We start from the raw sequence: 21822 nt of genomic DNA on the forward strand, positions 1-21822 counted from the left end.
TTGTCTCAGGCACATGTTCTGAGGCAGAGGCTGAAAAGGTCCCTGTTATTATGTTAAACATGACATTTTGATGAGGAAGTGAAGACTTCCCCAGAGGCCCGTTGATGAGGATTGTGCTGTAGTTCATCAAATTGTTTTCCATCATTGCCACCGCAGTGAAAGTTTGAGAATTGCCCATGAGATTCCAATCGTAGGTCATTTGGGTGTTCAGAAGATTCAGGCTAGGGTAATGATGCATTTTAACTGGTTGAAGCTGCATAAGGATGTGGTTGACTTCTGTAAGATCTGTCACCCATGTCAGATGTTTGGGAAGCCACAGCCTTTGATTAAGTCAGCCTCATTAATACCGATACCTGCATTTGATGAATCATTTGTTAGGATTCTTGTGGATTGTGTCGAACCCGTGCCTAAGACCAAATTGGGTCATAGGTATCTCCTGACCATCATGGATTTGTCCACTCAATTTCCAGAGGCAGCACCATTGAAGAAGATCACAGTGAAAGTTATGATTGAGGAGTTGGTTCAGTTTTTGATTAGGTATGAGATGCCAAAAGAAATTCAGTCTGACCAGGGGTCAAATTTCATCTCAGGTATATTTCAGGAGATCATATGTAATTTAGGAGTGAAGCAACTCAGGTCATCTGCTTATCACCCACAGTCCCAAGGTGCTTTGGAGAGGTATCACCAAACACTAAAAAGAGTACGATTAGCATCTATTGTCTTGAGTATCCCCGGGATTGGGATAAAGGGATAATCATCCATGTTATTCGTGACTAGGGACACACCAAATGAGTCCACTGGTTTCAGTTCCTTCGTATTTGTCCATGGGAATGAGGCTAGGGGCCCCCTTAAACTCATTTATAGAGAAATTTGGCACAGGAGGAGGAAAATACCCTCCTAGATTTTGAGTCAAAATTCTTGAGAAAGGCTCTCAAATGTTTGTGCAGTGGCCAGAGAACATCTCAAGGCTTCTCAGCACTAATGAAAGCACAAGCAGATAGAACAGCTAAGGCAAGTACTTTTCAACCTGGGGATAAAGTGCTAGTCATGTTGCCTTTACCTGACAAACCATTGAAAACTAGGTTGAGTGGACCCTACTGTATCAAAAGGCAACTCAGTGATGTGAACTTTATAGTTAGTACACCAGAGAGATGAAAGAGTCAAAAGATGTGTCATGTGACTATGCTGAGGAGGTACTATAACCATGAGCCTAGTCAGCTAGTAGGTGTAGCATAGGTGGTAGAGAATGTAGATGGTGATACTAGTGCACGTGGTGAACCAGATGATGAATCTGAGACTGAGTGTTCTCAGATTGAGCCTCCTGCGATGAAGCTGGTGAATGCAGAGGTGTTGGAGGGTTTGGACGATGTGCTACATCATCTACTTGAGCAACAGAGGAAAGACATAACTGACCTATTGAGAAAATATAAGCCAGGTCGTACTTCTCTGGCTATTCATGAGGATGATGTAGGGGTGTGCCGCAGGGATCAGTACTGGGGCCTCAACTTTTTACAATTTATATAAATGACTTGGATGAAGGGACCGAAGGTATGGTTGCTAAATTTGCTGATGACACAAAGATAGGTAGGAAAGAATGTTGTGAAGAGGACATAAGGAGGCTACAAAGGAATATAGATACGTTAAGTGAGTGAACAAAGACCTGGCAAATGGAGTGTAAAGTGGGAAAATGTGAAATTGTCCAGTTTGGTTGCAAGAATAAAAATGAAGCATATTATCTAAATGGTGAGAGATTGTAGAGCTCTGAGATGCAGAGGGATCTGGATTCTCTAGTGCATGAATCACACAAGTTTGGATGCAGGTTCAACAAGTAATTAGGAAAGCTAATAGAATGTTATCATTTATCACGAGGGGAAATGAATACAAAAGTAGGGAGGTTATCCTTTAGTTATACAGGGCATTGGTGAGACCACATCTAGAGTACCGTGTACAGTATTGGTCTCCTTATTTAAGGATGTAAATGCATTGGAAGCAGTTCAGAGAAGGTTTACTAGATTAAGATCTGGAATGGATGTGCTGTCTTATGAGGAAAGATTGGACAGGCTAGGCATGTATCCACTGGAGTTTAGAAGAGTAAGAGGTGACTTGATTGAAACATATAAGATCCTGTGGGGTCTTGATAGGGTGGATGTGGAAAGGATGTTTCCCCTTGTGGGAGAATCTAGAACCAGGGGTAACTGTTTAAAAATAAGGGGTCGACCATTTAAGACAGAGATGAGGAGAAATTCTTTCTCTCAGGGGGTCGTGAGTCTTCGGAACTCTCTTCCTTGAAAGGCAGTGGAAGTAGGGTATTTGAATATTTTTAAGGCAGAGGTAGATAGATTCTTGATAAGCAAGGGGGTGGAAGGTTACTGGGGGTAGGTGGGAATATGAAGTTGAGGTCACAATCAGATCAGCCATGATCTTATTGAATGGGGGAGCAGGCTCGAGGGGCCGAGTGGCCTACCCCTGCTCCTAATTCACATATTTGTATGTTCATAAGCTGAACCAATTAAACAAAACCCCTACAGACTCAATCCCAACAAATTGCTCCAAGTCAGGGAAGAAGTTCAATACAAGTTATAATATACATATTATGATATTAATGAATTCAGTCAAAGTAATTGGAGTTCTCCTGTCGATCAGGTACCAAAACCAAACAGTTTGCAAAGGTTCCGCATTGATTACCGAAAGATGAATGCGGTAACTAAGATCGACTCCTATCTGATCCCAAGACTCAAGGAGTGTATCAATAGGGTGGGGAACTCAGCCTTTGTTAGCAAGATTGATTTGTTTATGGGATATTGGTAAGTCCCCTTGACCGACCAAGACAAAGACATTTCTGCTTTAGTGACATCAAATAGTCCATTCCAATGTAAAGTCATGCCATTTGATATGAAAAATGCAGCTACATTTCAAAGATTAACCAATCAAGTGATTGCTGGGTTGAGTGACTGTCTTGTGTATATTGATGGCTTTTTGGTGCACAGTAACACTTGGAGTGATCATGTCAAACATTTGAGAGCTCCATTTGACAGGCTGGTCAAACCTAGCCTCATCATAAAACTGGCAAAGAGTGAGTTTGCCAAGGCCAAGGTCACTTATGTAGGACATATTGTGGGTGAAGGTCAAGCGTCATCGTGAGATGCCAAGGATCAGGCTAATAAACTTTCCTATACCCAAGACAAATAAAGAAAGAAGTGTTACAATTTCTGGGTATGTGTGGATTCAACGGGAAATTTGCCCCTAATTTCTGCACAGTAGTCACCCTATTGACAAATTTGTTGAAGAGAAACATGAAGTTCGAATGGTCAGAGTCATGCCAAACAGCATGAGAAGTTAAAGGCCATTTTAATAAAGGAGCCAATTGTTGCAATCTTAGATTTAGTAAGCAGTTCAAGGTGGCTATCACCACCAGTGAAATAAGGGTGGGAGTCCTGCTGCTCCAAGATGACGATACTGTCTGGAACGGCCCATTAGCTACTTCTCTAGGAAGCTCAATAAGCATCAAAGAAAATACTCAACCATTGAGAAAGAAGCTTTCAATCTTGTACTGGCTCTTCAGCAGTTTGATGTTTATGGAACTAATCATCAGGAGGATCTACTAGTTTCTGCAGACTACAACCCACTTGTGATTCTCGAAAAGTTCAGAAGAAAGAACCTCAGGCTGTCTCGTTGGAGTTTAATGTTACAGCCATTTACACTAAAAATTGTGCATCTTGCAGGGAAAACAATATAATTGCTGACACTCTGTCGTAGGAAGGCTCTAAGTTATGATAATTCAATGATGTTTGAATTCTAATTGTCATATTTACTTGGTTTTGTTATTGGTTAAGCCTTATGAGTTTGTAAATATGGTATGTATAATTGGAGAATATGAAAATGTTACCTGTACAGTATGTAATAAGCTATTTGTTAAAATGTTTATGGTGCTAAGAACTTGCTGTATTTCTCATCAATTGTAAGAAAAACTTTACTACAGTGGAGCTTTCTTTTCCCCAAATGGGGAAGTATGATGGAAGCTGAAGTTCGTAGGACCAGTGGTGGAGCGTGTGCGAGCTGTTTTATGAAGAGATGACTTTTCAAATATTCTGGTAGGTGCACTGAGCCAGGTTTCAAAGTTTCTTTTTTTAAAAAAGACAGACCCTAACTCAAAGTGAAACTAAAACTTCAGGTTTCTGGGGAAACTGAAACTGGTTGGAACCAGATTAAAAATTCAGAGCGATCCAAGCTCAGATCATGCAGCAGTGGAGCGCAGGCAAGCTGAAGGAAGTGAAGGCTGGATCCAGGAGGTGGCAATAGGCAGATGTGAGTTGCCTCAGCTGTTTCCATTATGTAAGGTGGATTCACACCACCAAGACTATCCTGAGTAGTGCTGAGGAAGTTCTGGAGAAGTGCACCATTTTAGTGAAGACTGTACCCGTGGAGTACGGGTTGAAAGGGAACTGCTGTCGGATGAGGCTGCATCTTGGAAGAAAGGAGCTGGAGATCGACCTGAGGAAGTTCAGAGCTTTCAAGAACTTTGTGGCTGTAATTGGTGCCGTATATGCTGAGTGGACTTCCCAGTAAATCCCTGAGATCTATCTTTGTTGTATCTGATAGTTAATGTGTAATTTGTAATATGTGCATTGACCATGATCCAACGGTTAATCCATGTTTAATTTCTGTTGATTTTAGTTTGATTGTTAGAGTAAAAGTTATAAAAGTGAAATCTTGCCCATTTGTCATTTTAATTCTCCACCTTGCTCTCACACTGATATCTCTGTCCTCAGCCTATTGCAGTGTTCCAATGAAACTCAACACAAGCTCGAGGAACAGCATCTCATCTTTATATTGGGCACTTTACAGCCTTCTGGACTCAACACTGAGTTCAACAATTTCAGATCGTAACCTTGGTCCCAATTTTGTTTCCTTTTCTTTGCATGTTTCGGCCTAAATCTAGTTTTTCTCTTTCTTTTCCTCTTGTTTTGCCTTCGTATGGCAGCTTTTCATTATTCTGCCATTGACACCTCCTCTGGGCACATCTTTTGTTTCTTTACTTGGTCCATTACCACTCCCTTTAGATCTGCACCACCAACTCTTCTGTCATTTAATCTTCTGTCTTTCACCCTATCATCGACATTCTCTTTTGTTCTTTTTCCACCCTCCCCCCATTTGACCTACATAAAACATATTACATTTCTAACTTTTCCCTGTCCTGATGAAGGGCCACCGGCCTCAAACATTAACTTTGTTTTTCTCTCCACAGATGCTGCCAGACCTGCTGAGTATTTCCAACATTTTCGGTTTTTATCGCGGTTTCCGTAATCTCTCCTCATAATTTAACCCTTGGAGTCCAGATATCATTCTGGTAAATCTCCACTTCACTCCCTCCAAGGCCAATACATCCCTCCTAAGGTGTGGTGCCCAGAACTGCTCATGGTACTCCAGGTGTGGTCTAACTAGGTTGCACATATTCCTGGAGCTTTCATCACATGATCTCCCATCTCAAACCTCCTTACCCAGTCAACAATCTTTCTTCCCATCATATTGCATCCAATTGAACTACTTCTTGCTCTCATGCACCAGCCAAGAGGCTTCCACTCGGGTTATTAAAAAGACTTACATTTCTGTAGCACCGTTCACATCCTCAGGACATCCCAAGCACTTCACAATTAAGTACTTTTGAAATGTAGTCACTGTAGTAACGTAGGGAATGTGGCAGCCAATTGGTGCACAGCAAGATCCCACAAATAGCACATGATACTGAGCAGATAATCTGGTTTGGTGGCATTAGTTCAAGGATAAAAATTGGCCAGGAATCCAGGGAAACTCCCCTTCCTTCCCAGTGCAGTGGAATCTTCACCTGAAAGGGCAGACTGGGCCTCCCTTTAACATTTATTCAGAAAGACAGCACCTCCTACAGTGCAGCACTCCCTCAGTACTACACTGAAGTGTCAGTCTAGATTATGTGCTCAGGTCCCTGGAGTCCATGACTATCAGTTACACCATTGCAAGAGTGAATTGCACATGACAGAAGGAGGCCATTCTGCCCATTATGCCTGCAATGGATTTGATCACAACTAAGATAGATGAGGAAGCCAAATTAACTGAAAATGTGAGCTTTGATTAGGAAGTGATTGATGCAGTAATGGAGAGGCACCTGACAAAACTGCTCTCTCACCCATTTGTTTCGGCCCCACCTGCTGCAGATCTGCTCAAAGCCGGTACATTGGGAGTGAAGCTCCTGCCTAAATTGTTAAAGACCTGAATTCTAATGGTCATTATCTGGAATCGACGTTATGAGGAACAGCAATGTTCAGGGATTGATTGAGCGCATGCACACAGCACTAGATCAATCAATTGCCAGATATGTCGCCTATTCCTAGACGAGTTCATTAGAGAATTCATCAAACCAGACAATTAATGTTAGAGTTTATCAGTAATGCAAAAACCCGTGAAACAGGAAGCCGCCTCCAATTCCCGGCTATAAAACGGGCTGGTGTTGGGAGAAATGATTATGCTGCTTCAGTAACCGGGATGGGACGTTGGCTGGTTTGTCGTTCTCTCTGCTTCTTGGCCGGGCTCTCCTTGCTGTCAGCCCAGCCGCTCCTCCCCGGGGATGATGTTTGTGTTACAGAGGCAGACTGGAGGTTTGAGTGTGGTCACCCCGGGATTAGCAGCAGTGACTGCACCAGCCAGGGCTGCTGCTTTGATCCGCGGAGCTCCGCTGTCCATCCCTGTTTCTACAGCCTGAGAAACAGCCCAGGTAACAAACCCTCTCCCCGATTCCAGAGGCAATACTTGTAGGGAGAGAGGAGGAGAAACTAACTTGATCAGGAAATAGTCCACAGATTTGTCATTGTGTGATGGAGTGATGGGAAATGGCTATTCGACATCTGAGACTTCAAATCTTTAATACCTATTACTGAAATGTTCATGTTCACTATCTTTCACCTGGTGAACATGCAGAACTTCCTTTCTTAAAATGGGCTAATTGAGTTCTGTACTAACTCTTCCTCAGTTTCTCCTGTCTGAATGCTGCCAAGTGAGCAGGTTTTCCTCTTCAGTTTTTAATTGCTGTGTTTATACAAATCACATTTCCTCTTGGACTCTGAATAATGCCTCTTGGAAGCCTGGACACAATACATTGGCTTCCCACCATCCACTTGGGATGTTTCTTCCTTGGAGGTTGGTCGAGCATGTTCGTCCCTTTCTGAGGAGTCTGTGTTGGTGTTTATTTATCTGGACACAAGTTTACTGGTTGGTGCATTTGGGTTGTATGTCTTTCCTCTTTTGCAGTGTGCACAGCAGATGGTCAGTTCCTCCTAGTGATCTCCAGGAACCTGACCCGTCCTGCCCTCAACCTGTCATCCCTGTATGTGAAAGATGGACAAGCAGCTGAGTGCAGGCCTAAACTAACCACTGCCCAGCTTGTGACCTTCCGCTTCCCAATTACCTCCTGTGGTTCGATCAAGTGGGTGAGTATTGAAGATCCAGTATTCTCCAGATGAATGAAGTAGCTCCCTATTTAAACCCCCTCCTCATTGCAGGAGGAGAATGGGACCTTGGTATATGAAACTGATGTCTTGGGCAAGAGGATGATTCAGACTGGGAAACTGGGCTCAATAACCCGGGACAGCACCTTCAGGTAGGGGTATGGTGTGAGGTGTTGGGTTTGGAGGGAAGTGTTGCTGAATGAAGCTGGACCTACTTGTGTTTCTCTGCAGCCTGCATGTCCAGTGCAAGTACAAAGGGAGGCAAGAGACTGGCTTACAAATCAATGTCACAGTTTACACAGCTCCTCCACCACCTCCAGCTTCTGAAGATGGGATTCTGAAACTGGAACTGCGAATTGCAAAAGGTATAACCACCCAGGGTAATGGTGAAAGGAAGCATTGGGAAGGTATCCATGCAGAGTGTGACTGGTTCTTGTATCTGCTTTTCAGGTGGTAATTACAGATCCTGGTATGTGGTTAGTGACTACCCCATTCAGAGTTTCCTCCAGGACCCAGTGTTTGTCGAGGTTCGTGTGAAGGATCGCACTGACCCAATGATTGTGCTGAAGTTGCGTGACTGCTGGGCAACTCCTGTCCCAGACCCACTCCATGAGGTGCAATGGAGTCTACTGGTGGATGGGTAAGGAGTCTGAATTGAAGGGGTGGCCTTTCTTGGATATTGGGTGAAAACTTCTGTTTTGGTAGGAAAATGTAGTGTCAACAGGAGGGGAAATTGGCTTCAGAGCTTCTGTTTGCTAACTGACCCTCCTGTATTGCAGGTGTCCCTATGTGGGTGATGACTACCAGACTCTCCTACACACAGTGGATATGTTTTCTGGCTTGAAATTTCCAACCCATCACAAGCGGTTTGAAGTGAAGACTTTTGTTTTCCTGCATGAAGATTCTGAACAGCCTCTCTCTGGAAAGGTAACCAAACTGCAGCAAGGAGTCTAAGCCAATGAAATCCTTTACTGGCTCCTTCTGTATAACAGCCCAGCTCCTCTCTACATGAATCTCTCCCTAAATAACTTTTTTTTTTTTTCTCTCCTAGGTTTACTTGCACTGCAGTGCTGAAGTTTGCTTTCCCTCTGCTCAGGATGACTGTACAGCCAAATGTGACACAAGTGAGTTCCTCTTGCTCTAGTTTCAACATACCTCCAGTGAAAAGCTACAGAATTTTCTCCTGAGAAGTATCCTCATCAGTTATGGGAGCAGGTTGAGGCTAACTACTAATGTGCTTCTCCAATAGAGAGACGCAGGAGTGCAAACCACCATGAGGGAACCTTGGTGAGTGCCCCTGGTCCCATCATTTTCCTGGAAGATACGAGCCAGTTTAAGAAGCTGCTGCAAGAGAATGGTAAGTGTTGTCTTTCAATAGGCCACTGTGAACCTTTCCAAATATCTAGAAATTTCTCCTTGTCTCCCATTTTAGATGTTGTTGGATCTCCTCTGAATGGAGCAGCCATTGGGTTTATGCTGGTGTCTCTGTCCCTGTTGGTGGTGATGCTGATGGCTGCAGTGTACAGACTGAGGAAACCAGAGCTGCTTCTTCCCAATGTAATGAGATTGAACTGTAGACCTTGAACAGAAATAAACCTAATGGACTGAAATGTGCCTTTTTGTGTATTTGCTTATTACTTGGGCCTTAAGTAAATATCACTCACTTGGCATTGAACAGCAGACTGGTTTTCAAGGACTTGTAGCAATGGAAAACTTCCAGTGGTGGGAATGATCAGAATTTGGGAGTTTTTCTTTTTTGGATGTAAATCCAGTTAACTTTGGGATTCATCCTTTTGGCTACAGTGACTTTTTTTTTTCTTTGACTTGCTTTTTCAACATCCCAGTGCACCACCTCTACCTGTGACTTTGCCAATTGCTGGAGTATATAACTGTTATTAATCTGGCATTAATTTTAAAATGCTGAAAAGCAGCTGGCTGCAGTTAATTGGAAATAGTGGGCTCCAGATCACATGATAAAGCACAAATATCAAGGGTGGTCCATTCTGGGTTTTAAGCTGACATGGTGTAGAATAGCTGGAGCTGTGCTGTGTGATCTCATACTCAGTATTTTGGTAACTTGTGCAAATAAAAAGAATTAATTCACTGAACAAAATTGAACATGTGATTTTAGAATCTAAATGCTGTTTGAAACCAGGCCATTGCCCCATGATTCCTCAGTGGCACCTGACTCCTTGCTTCAGTATCATGCCAAGTATTGGATAAATTTGGAAAGGGATCTTGGAAGTAAGGAGTCAAATCATGGACTTGGGCATTATGCATCTTTTGGCTCTTGTTGCAGAGCCTCCTCCCTCCGGGCTGGAAGGTTCTTCATTTAGAAGCTTAGTCTGAAGATATTCATTCTCCGAGCATTACAGTGAAGAACATTTATCTCTTGGTTACCTGCTTTAAGATCTTTGCCATAACTGTCAGACTGGCAACTCTTAGATCTACTTTTGGGTAGAGGATCTAACAATGTTTGTAAACATCCAGCTTGTGTTTACACTTTTTTTTTGTGGTGGTGTGGTGAGAATTCTGCAACTGGAGGTTTGAAATATCCCTCCAATTTCAGAAGTAACTGTACTGGCAAAATGGTGTATCACCCAAACCCAGCCTCTGTATTTTTCTCACCCTCGTTTGTTTCCTCTTTGGAGTGTTTGTCATGGATTGAAGTGCAAATTCCATAAGCTGAAAACTCTTCCCTTGCCTAATTCAGCTTTTCCTTGGATAAATGTATGCTGAATGGGGGAGGTGATGTAGTGGTATTGTCACTGAGCTAGTAACATAGCATATTGCTCAGGGGTTAGGGGGTTCAAATCACACCAAGGCACAAAATGGAATTTGAATTCAAACAAATCTGGCATGAAAAAGCAAGTCTAATGGACATAATAATTTTTTTAAAAAACAAAAGTTTACTAATGCTGTTCTGACGTGGTCTGGTTTATATTACTCCCAATCGTAGTAATCTGGTTGACTCGACACTAGCTGAGCAAGCCATTCAGTTGGGATGTATCTGTGAGACTGGGGCTGCAGCAGGTAACAAGGGAACCAACAAAAGGGGAAAAAAATATAACAGACCTCATCCTCAATCTGTCTGTTGCAGATGCATCTGTCCATGACCATATTGGTAGGAATGACCACTGCAAATTCCTTCTGGAGATAAAGTCCTGTCTTCACATTGAGGTTACCCTCCCATGTTGTGTGGTACCACCACTGTGCTAAATGGGATAGATTTTGAATAGATCAAGTAATTCAAAACTAGGCAGCCATGAGGCGCTGTGATCCATCAGCAGCAGAATTGTACTTTTCTTTCTTTTTTCTTTTCTCCTCCTCCTCTTCTCCCCTCCCCCCCCCCCCCCCCAAATCTATAACCTCATGGCCCAGCATATTCCCCCACACTACCATTAGCATCAAGCCAGAAGACCAACCCTGGTCGAATGGAGAGTGCAGGAAGGCATACCAGGAGCATCACCAGGCATACCTCAAACTGAGGTGTCAACCTGGTGAAGCTACAACCCAGGACTACTTATGTGCCAAACTGCATAAGCAGCATACGATAGCCAGAGCTAAGCAATCCCATAATTAATGGATTAGATCTGAGTTCTGCCATATGCAGTCATGAATGATGGTGGACAATTAAACAACTAACAGGAGGAGGTGGCTCCACAAATATCCCCCATCCTCACTGATGGGGGAAGCCCAGCACATCAGTGCAAAAGATAAGGCTGAAGCATTTGCAATAATCTTCAGCCAGAAGAGCCGAGTGGATAATCCATCTCTGCCATCTCCTGAAGTCCACAGCATCACAGATGCCAGTCTTCAGTCAATTCGATTCACTGTGTGATATCAAGAAACAACTAAAGGCACTAGATACTGCAAAGGCTATGGGCTCTGGCAACATTCCAGCAACAATACTGAAGACCTGGCTGAACCCCTAGCCAAGCTGTTCCAGTACAGCTACATCACTGGCATCTACCTAGCAATGTGGAAAATTGCCCAAGTATGTCCTGTACACAAAAAGCAGGACAAATCCAACCTGGCTAATTACTGCCCTGTCTACTCTCAATCATCAGTAAAGTGATGGAAGGTGTCATTAACAGTGCTATCAAGCGGCATTTGCTCAACAATAACCTGCTCAGTGATGCTCCGTTTGCATTCTGTCAGGGCCACTCAGCTCCAGACCTCGTTACAGCCTTGGTTCAAACATGGACAAAAGAGCTAAACTCACGAGGTGAGAGTGACTGCTCTTGACATCAAGGCAGCATTTGACCAAGAATGGCATCAAGGAGCCTGAGCAAAACAGAGGTCAATGGGAATCAGGGAAAACTCTCCGCTAGTTGGAGTCGTAGCTAGTGCAAAGGAAGATGGTTGTAGTTGTTGCAGGTCAATTATCTTCGCTTCAAGACATCACTGCAGGAGTTCCTCAGGGTAGTGTTCTAGACCCAACCATCTTCATCAATGAGCTGTCTTCAAACATAAGGTCATAAGTGGGCATGGTCGCTGATGATTGTGCGATGTTCAGCACCATTCGCGACGACTCAGTTACTGAAATAGTCTGTGTAGAAATGCAGCAAGACCTAGGCAATATCCAGGCTTGGGCTGATAAGTAGCAAGTAACCTGCATACCACACAAGTGCCAGGCAATGACCATCTGCAACAAGAGAGAATCAAACCATCCCCTTGACATTCAATGGTAAAGCCTGGCTTGGGTATAAAATTAAAATAGGACCTGAGCCTGACACAACCACAGCCAACCCGAACCCGAGTCCTTTAATTTTTTTTTCTCATGCCTGAAACGGCCTGAGTCGATCAAACATATTATTGAAACATTTAAAAAAATTGCTTTCTTTTTAATCTACAATGATCAGAGCCTACTGCTGTGAATACCCCCATGACTTGGACAAGGTGTTAGCTTTTCTGCTGTTCGCCATGAGGGATTCACCCAATGAATCGATGGGCTTCAGTCTGTTCAAACTGGTCAAAACGCATGAGGTAAGAGGCCCCCTTAAGCTGATCAAAGAAAAGCTTCTGGATCAAAGGGAGGAAACCTGGTTATTGAATTATGTATCAGCCTTTCACAAGAGACTCTTTAAAGCATATTCTGGGGCTAAGGAACACCTTAAAGCCTCCCAGCAGATCATGAAAAGACAGGCAGACAGACATGCTGAGGCTTGGACATTCAAAGCAGGGGATCAGGTCCTGGTGTTGTTGCTGTTACTGGGCAAACTCCTGAAAGCTAGATTTAGTGGCCTGTACTGCGTGGGGAGAAAGATCAGTGAGGTCAATTACCTGATCAAGACCCCTGACCGGAGAAAGTAACAACGGCTGTGCCACAAAACAGTTTAAAGAAATACTATCATGAAGACAAAGTAGTGAATATTGTCATGTTGGGCCCCCACCTGCCAAGAATGAGGCATATTAATTTCACCATACAGCCATAAATTTCAAATTGTTGCTGGGAAGGAGAAGGCCTGTTACAAGGGCTGCCAGAATTGCATGAAAAACATTTGCATACTAACAGACAGTGCTTGGAGGGACAAAGGGGCTATTCCCTGCTCCAATTTAACCCACAATGGACTTTGAGCACCAGGTATTGTGTGTAAGAAGAGACATTCCAGAGTCGGCTGAGATAAGAAAATCCACAAACGGATGTGGTCAAAACAACTAGTCACATGACTAACCTGCTTGGCAACCAGGGTTTTTCTGAATTGTACAAAGAGATTGAACTGGGAAAGGCTGTCTGCTCTCGGAGTGAGAAGACCTCTCCTGTCTGCTCCCATCTCTTGCTCACAAGCCTCTGGCCCCACTGAGGACACATGAACTTCAAGAGAGAAAAGTCTCCTACATTGAATAAAGTTTAAGAAGAATACTGGGATCCAACGAAAAGCAAGACCTACCTACAATCAAGGACTTTACAGCGAGCTCGAAGAGCAGTAACTAAAACCATCTTCAGATATTGCCTCAAACTTTTCCACTTTATTTCTTCTGCACTTTCTGTCTCTATCTGTATGTGTGTATTGCATATGCATGTTAGCGTGGGCGCGTCGCGTATCCGTAGGTGTTAACCAAATTAGAGTTTAATTTTAATAAAGTTCAAGCTTTTTTTCTTTAAGCCAAAAAAAACCTGACTGGCTAGTTTCTTTGCCTTATAATTAGAAATTAGTGAACAAGGATTCACTAAATGGGAGCGAAAAAAACAAAACGGTGTGTTTAAAATTAAATCCTGGTATCGTAAGACCAGGTGAAGGCTGAGAGGGAACCCTAGACCCCTTTCTTTCCTGGTCGTAACAATGTGTACCCGGTAGTGAGGACAGTTGAGGATGGAAACAATAGTGAGGAGCAGCTGGGGTAGAAGTGGACCTGAAAAATTCTCAGATTGAACTCCCTACTGTGAAACTAGCCAACACAGAAATCTTAGGGGGGCTAAACACATTAGTTAATTATAGAAACATAGAAATAGAAATACAGAAAAATAGGAGCAAGAGTACGCCATTCGGCCTTTTGAGCCTGCACCGCCATTAATACGATCATAGCTGATCATCCAAACTGAGTAACCTGTTCCCGCTTTCTCCCTGTATCCCTTGATCCCATTAGCCCTAAGAACTACATAGAACACTTTCTTGAAAATATTTAATGATTTGGCCTCAACTGCTTTCTGTGGTACAGAATTCCACAGGTTCACCACTCTCTGGGTGAAGAAATCCCTCATCTCAGTCCTAAATGGCTCAACCCTTATCCTTACACTCTGACCCCTGGTACTGGACTCCCCCACCATCAAGAACATCCTTTCTGCATCTAGTCTGTCCAGTCCTGTTAGAATTGTGTAGGTTTTGTAGATCCTCTCTCATTCTTCTAAACTCTCACGAATACAAGCCTCATTGACCCAAGGTCTCTTCATACATCAGTCCTGCTATCCCAGGAATCAGTCTGGTGAACCTTCGCTGCACTCCCTCCATAGCAAGAATATCCTTCCTCAGATAAGGAGACCAAAACTGCACACAATACTCCAGATGTGGTCTCACCAAGGGCCTTGTATAATTGCAACAAGACATCCTTGCTCCTGTACTGGAATCGTCTCACTATGAAGGCCAGCATACCATTTGCCTTCTTAACTGCCTGTTGCACCTGCATGCTTACTTTCAGTGACTGGTGCACAAGGACACCCAGGTCTCGCTGCACCTCCCCCTTTACCAATCTATCGCCGTTCAGATAATCTGCCTTTCTGTTTTTGCCACCAAAGTGGATAACCTCACATTTATCCACATTATACTGCATCTGCCACGTATTTGCCCATTCACTCAACCTGTCCAAATCACACTGAAGCTTCTCTGCATCCTCCTTATAGCTGACATTTCCATCCAGCTTTGTGTCGTCTGCAAACTTGGACATATTGCATTTAATTCCCTCATCTAGATCATTGTGAATAGTTGGGGTCCCAGCACTGATCCCTCCGTCACCCCACTAGTCACTGCCTGCCACTTGGAAAAAGACCCATTTATTCCTACTCTTTGTTTTTTGTCTGCCAACCAGTTCTCTATCCAGGTCAGTACCTTACCCCCAATCCCATGTGCTTTGATTTTGCACACTAATCTCTTATGTGGGACCTTATCAAAAGCCTTCAGAAAGTCCAAATACACCACATCCATTGGTTCTCCCTTATCTATTCTACGAGTTACATCCTCAAAAAATTCCAGTAGTTTTGACAAGCATGATTTCTCTTTCATAAATCCATGTTGACTTTTTCCGATCCTGTCATTGTTTTCCAAGTACTCTACTATTACATCTTTTATAATGGACTCTAGCATTATCCCCACTACTGGTGTCAGGCTGACTGATCTATAATTCCCTGTTTTCTCTCTACATCCTTTTTTAAATAGTGGGATTACATTAGCTGCCCTCCAAACCATTGGAACTGTTCCAGAATCTATAGAATTTTGAAAAATGAGCAGCAATGCATCTATAATTTCAAGGGCCACTTCCTTAAGTACTCTGGGATGTAGATTATCAGACCCTGGGGATTTATCAGCCTTCAATCCCTTCAATTTCCCCAACACACCATTTCCCTACGAATACTGATTTCATACAGTTCCTCCTTCTCACTAGATCCTATGTTCCCCAACATTTCTGGGAGGTAATTTTTGTCCTCCTCTGTGAAGACAGAACCAAAGTATGTATTGAATTGGTCTGCCATTTATTTGTTCCCCATTATAAATTCCCCCGTTTCTGACTATGGGACCCGCATTCGTCTTCACTAAACTTTTTCTCTTCACATATCTATAGAAGCTTTTAAAGTCCGTTTTTATGTTCTCTGCAAGCTGACTCTCATATTCTATTTTCCCCTTCTTAATTAATCCCTTTGTCCTCCTTGGCTGAATTCTAAACTGCTCCCAATCCTCAGGTTTGCTGCTTGTTCTGGCAATTTTATATTTCTCCTCCTTGGATCTAATACTATTCCAATTTCTGTTGTAAACCATGGTTGAGGAACCCTTCCTGTTTTATTTTTGGACAGGAATGAACAAATGTTGTAATTCATCCATGCACTCTTGAAATGCTAGCCATTGCCTATCCACTGTCAAACCTTTAAGTAATGTTCCCCAATCTATCATAGCCAACTCGTGCCTCATACCTTCGTAATTTACTTTATTTAGATTCAGAACCCTAGTCTCAGAATCAACTCTCTCACTCTCCACCTTAATGAAGAATTCTATCATGTTATGGTCGCTCTTCCCCAAGGGATCCCGCACAACAAGATTTTTAACGAATCCTTTCTCATTACACAATACCCAGTCTAGGATGGCCTGTTCTCTAGTTGGTTCCTCAACATATTGGACCAAAAAAAACCATCACGTACGCACTCCAGGAATTCCTCCTCTACAGTATTATTGCTAATTTGGTTTGCCCAATCTATATGTAGATTAAATTCACCCATAATTACAATTGCATCCTTATTACATGTGTCTCTAATTTCCTGTTTAATGCCATCCTCCAGATCACTACTGCTGTTTGGGGGGGTCTATAAACAATCCCTCCCAACTTTTTCTGCCCCTTGGTGTTTCTTATCTCCACCCATACAGATTCCACATCAGGATTCTCTGAGCTAATATCCTTCCTCACTATTGTATTGATTTCCTCTTTTACTAACAACACTACTCCACCTCCCTTCCCTTTTTGTCTGTCCTTCCTAAATATCCTCCTCAGTCTCCCCACTCCCCTCCCATCCCCCTGCCATTCTAGTTTAAATCTTCTCCAACAGCACTAGCAGATGCCCCTGCGAGGACATCGGTTCCAGTTCTGCCTGGGTGTAATCCGTCCCGCTTGTACAGGTCCCACCTTCCCCAGAAACGGTCCCGATGGCCCAGGAATCTAAATCCCTCCCTCCTGCACCATTTCTCCAGCCACACATTCATCTGGTCTAGTCTCCTGTTCCTATACTCACTAACACGTGGCAAAGGAAGTAATCCTGAGATTACTAACTTTGAGGTCCTGCTTTTTAATTTAGCTCCTAACTCCTTAAATTCATCTTGCAGGACCTCATCCCTTTTTCTACCTACGTCGTTGGTACTGACATGTACCACGATCACTGCCTGTTCACCCTCCCTCTTCAGAATGTCCTGCAGCCACTCTGAGACATCCTTGACCCTAGCACCAGGGAGGCAACATATCATCCTGGAGTCTCGTTTGTGGCCACAGAAATGCCTGTCTGTTCCCCTTGCAATTGGATCTCCTATCACAATGGCTCTCCCAGTCATTTCACCCCGGCTGTGCAGCAGAGCCATCCGTGGTGCCACGAACTTGGCTGTTGCTGCTTTCCCCTGGGAGGCCAACCCCCCCCCCCCCCCCCCCCCACCCCCAACACTATTCAAAATGATATATCTGTTTGAGAGGGGGATAGCTTTGGGGACTCCCTCACTACCTACCTTCGCCTACTACTCCACCTGTGCAGCCATTATGTAACTGATGAGCAGAGGAAAGGCCTAACAACATGGCTAAGAGAGTATGGGGAAGTGTGTAGGGACTAACTGGGTTGCACCTCTTTGGCCATTCATAATGTGGATGTAGGGGGCACCCCACCTCAGTCACAATCCATTGTGTCTGAGCCCCGATAAATTGGCCCAAGTCCGAGAGGAGATTCTATGTAGATTAAACAATGACCTAACAAAGACTAGTCAAAGCAGCTGGAGTTCTCCGATTATATTAGTTCCTGAGCTGAACTGATCTAAGACACTCTGCATTGACTATTGAAACGTTAAGGCAGTGACCCAAACTGATTCGTACCTGATTCTTTGCATTGAAGATTGTATTGACTGGGTAGACAACTTCACTTACATCTGTAAAACTGATTTATTAAAAGGGTACTGACAAGGCCCCATGACCACCCAAGCTAAGGAAATCTCAGCTTTTGTAATGCCAGATGATCTATACCAATGTAAAGTCATGCCATTCGGGTTAAAGAATGCCCCAGCAACTTTCCTAAGATGAATGAATCAAGCGGTGGCTGGCTTAAGGAACTGTGTTTTATACCTTGAGGGCCTGCTGGTCTATAGTGACACCTGGGAAGACCACCTAAATCACTTAAGGGTGTTATTCAAAGATCTACAAAGTGCTAACTTAGTTGCAATTTAGCCAAAAGAGAGTTCGCTAAGGACAAAGTGACCTGCTTGGGACATGTTGTAGGTTAAGGTCAGGTGTTGCCAAGGGCAGCAGAAGTACAAGGCCTGATGGATTTTCCCATTCCCAAGACCAAAAGAGAGATAATGCAATTGCTAGGGATGTGTGGATTCTATAGAAATTTGTCCATAATTTCAGCACGCCAGCTGCACCGTTGAGCAATTTGTTAAAGAAAATTTCAAGGTAGTGTGGTCAGAACTGTGCCAAATGACTTTTGAGAAATTGAAGGCTATTCTAAGAAATGAACCCGTTTTGGCAGCCCCAAACTTTAACAGATCCTTCAAGATGGCTATTGGCGCAAGCAATGTGGGATTATGAGCAGTCTTACACCAGGATGATGAGTCGGGTATTGAGAGAATAATTGGCTATCTATCTAAAACGTTACATAAACATCAGCGAAAATATTCCACCATTGAAAAGGAAGCTTTGGGACTTCTGTTCGCCCTTCAACATTTTGAGGTCTATGTCATCCCAGACTGGGTATTGTGTAATGAGCATGGAATAATTGACAATCTAGTGGTGTGAGACCTCTTGGGGATGAGCAACCATAATATGATAGAATTCTTCATCAAGATGGAGGGTGATGTAGTTGATTCTCAGACTAGGGTACTGAATCTTAGTAATGGAAACTATGAAGGTATGAGGTGCGAGTTGGCTATGATGGATTGGGAAACACTACTTAAAGGGATGACAGTGGATAGGCAATGGCAAACATTTAAAGAGCGTATGGATGAACTGCAACAATTATTTATTCCTTTCTGGCGCAAAAGTAAAACGGGAAAGGTAGCCAAACCATGGCTTACAAAGGAAATTAGAGATAGCATTAGATTCAAGGAAGAGGCAGAAAAAACAGACCTGAGGATTGGAAGCCATTTAGAATTCAGCAAAGGAGGACAAAGGGATTGAATAAGAAGTGGAAAATAATGTACGTGAGCAAGCTTACAGAGAACATAAAAACTGACTGTAAAAGTTTCAATGGTATGTGAAGAGAAAAAGATTGGTGAAGACAGATGTAGGTCGCTTACAGGCAGAAACATGGGAATTTATTATGGGCAATAAAGAAATGGCTGGCCAACTAAATGCATACTTTGGTTCTGTCTTCACAAAGGAGGACACAAATATCATACCAGAAATATTGGGGAACACAGGGCTTAGTAAGAGGGAGGAACTGAAGGAAATCAGTATTAGTAGAGAAATGGTGTTGGGGAAATTGATGGGATTGAAGGCCAATAAATCCCCAGGGCCTGATGGTCTGCATCCCAGAGCATGTAAGGAAGTGGCCCAGGAAATAGTGAATGCATTGGTGGTCATCTTCCAAGATTCTATAGACTCTGGAACAGTTCCTACAGATTGGAGGGGAGCTAATGTAACCCCACTATTTAAAAAGGGAGGTAGAGAGAAAGCAGGGAATTATAGACCAGTCAGCCTGATGTCGGTAGTGGGGAAAATTCTAGAGTTCATTATCAAAGATTTTATAGCAGAGCACTTGAAGAACAGTGATAGAATCGGGCAGAGTCAGCATGGATTTATGAAAGGGAAATCATGCTTGACAAATCTACTAGAATTCTTCGAGGATGTAACTAGTAGAGTTGATGAGGGGGAGCAAATGGATGTGGTTTATTTGGACTTTCAGAAGGCTTTCAACAAAGTCCCACATAAGAGACACACGTGTAAAATTAAAGCGCATGGGATTGGCGGTAGTGTATTGCAATGGACAGAAAATTGGTTGGCAGACAGGAAACAAAGAGTAGGGATAAATGGATCATTTTCCGAATGGCAGGCAGTGACTCGTGGGGTACCGCAGGGATCTGTGCTAGGACCCCAACTATTCACAATATATATTAATGATTTAGATGAGGGAACTAAAAGTAATATCTCCAAATTTGCAGATGACACAAAACTGGGTGGGAGGGTGAGTTGTGAGGAGGATGCAAACAGGCTTAAGGTGATTTGGACAAGTTGAGTGAGTGGGCAAATGCATGGCAGATGCAGTGCAATGTGGATAAATGTGAAGTTATCCACTTTGGTAGCAAAAACAGGAAGGCAGATTATTATCTGAATGGCTATAAACTGAGAGGGGAATATGCAGCGAGACCTGGGTGTTCTCGTACACCAGTCACTGAAGGTAAGCATGCAGGTCCAACAGGCGGTAAAAAAGGCAAATGGTATGTTGGCCTTCATAGTGAGAGGATTTGAGTACAGGAGCAGGGTTGTCTTGCTTCAATTATACAGGGCCTTGGTGATGCCACACCTGGAATATTGTGTGCAGTTTTGGTCTCCTTATCTGAGGAAGGATGTTCTTGCTATAGAGGGAGTGCAGTGAAGGTTTACCAGACTGATTCCTGGGATGGCCGGACTGACGTATGAGGAGAGATTGAGTCGGTTAGGATTATATTCTCTGGAGTTCAGAAGGGTGAGGGGGGAATCACATAGAAACCTATAAAATCCTAACAGGACTTGACAGGTTAGATGCAGGAAGGATATTCCCGATGGTGGGGGAGTCCAGAACCAGGGGTCATAGTCTCAGAATATGGGGTAAACCTTTCAGCACTGAGATGAGGAGAAATTTCTTCACCCAGAGAGTGGTGAGACTGTGCAATTCGCTACCACAGAAAGCAGTTGAGGCCAAAGCATTGTATGTTTTCAAGAAGCAGTTAGATATAGCTCTTGGGTTTAAAGGGATCAAAGGGTATGGGGCGAAAGTGGGAACAGGTTACTGAGTTGGATGATCAGCCATGATCATAATGAATGGCAAAACAGGCTCAAAGGGCCGAATGGCCTACTCCTGCTCCTATTTTCTATGTTTCTATGTGACGGACACAGGGACATATTAATATTCGCTGACCACAATCCACTAACTTTCCTCGAGAAATTTAAAGTTAACAACAGCGGGCTGTTCAGAGGGAGTTTACTCCTCCAACCGTTTAACTTCAAAGTCATCCACATAACTGGAAAAAACAATGTCATTGCGGACACTCTGTCCAGAATTTCAACAGACAACATGCCACCAGTAAACCGTGGAAGTTTACAGTGACCCTGAAGAGTGCATGTGTATGAAGGCATGTAGATGTTTGTTTACTTTTCCTTCTTTCTAAAAAAAATTATATACCAAGGAATTTCACTTTTTCCCTTTTTGCAGGGAGGTGTCACACTCACGCAAGGAGAAATTATAAACTATATAATGAACCAATGAAACAATCCCAAACAGACTTGAGGCATGCAAAGCGACCCAGATTCAAACTGACCAATCAGGAGAAAGGATTGTGACCGGTGATGGTAGAGCACAAATGAAGTGGCAGCACATTCTGGAACAGTTGGAGCAGAATCAGTGTTGGTTTTAATTCAGTTATTAGCTCAAAAATTAGAATTTCATCTATTCCAGTGAAGCGGAAGGACCCTGCCTAAAACCACCATCTTTAAACAACATGTAAGCAGAAACTGAAGTTGGCCTTGAGCTCCCTACCTGAGCAATCAAACCAGGCTTTCGCCATTGAACTGTGACTGAGATATAACAAGAGAAGACTGCAACAACGCATCCATCCTCCTGAACCATCGGAGTTTTTCTTTCAGTGAACCAGAGAAAAAGGAAAAAAAGGCCTGCACCATTTCAAGTCTTCGCCCCAGAAAAAAAGTAAGTTCCACAGTGAACTCTTTTGAAAACCATCAGGCCCAAATGCATGTT

At 43.3% G+C, this 21822-nt stretch overlaps 1 protein-coding gene across 1 annotated transcript; it reads left to right on the forward strand.

The window, feature by feature from the left end:
• Nucleotides 1-6516: 6516 nt before the first annotated feature.
• Nucleotides 6517-21556, forward strand: LOC137351464 (zona pellucida sperm-binding protein 4-like). Its single transcript, XM_068015913.1, has 9 exons — nucleotides 6517-6745; nucleotides 7279-7457; nucleotides 7530-7627; nucleotides 7707-7840; nucleotides 7926-8115; nucleotides 8255-8402; nucleotides 8527-8599; nucleotides 8725-8832; nucleotides 21280-21556. Exons 1-9 carry the CDS (start codon nucleotides 6517-6519, stop codon nucleotides 21405-21407), a joined length of 1287 nt encoding a protein of 428 aa, XP_067872014.1. The 3' UTR covers nucleotides 21408-21556.
• Nucleotides 21557-21822: the final 266 nt, after the last annotated feature.

The sequence above is a fragment of the Heterodontus francisci genome, chromosome 36 (genome assembly GCF_036365525.1).
Source record: "Heterodontus francisci isolate sHetFra1 chromosome 36, sHetFra1.hap1, whole genome shotgun sequence".
Taxonomy (NCBI): domain Eukaryota; kingdom Metazoa; phylum Chordata; class Chondrichthyes; order Heterodontiformes; family Heterodontidae; genus Heterodontus; species Heterodontus francisci.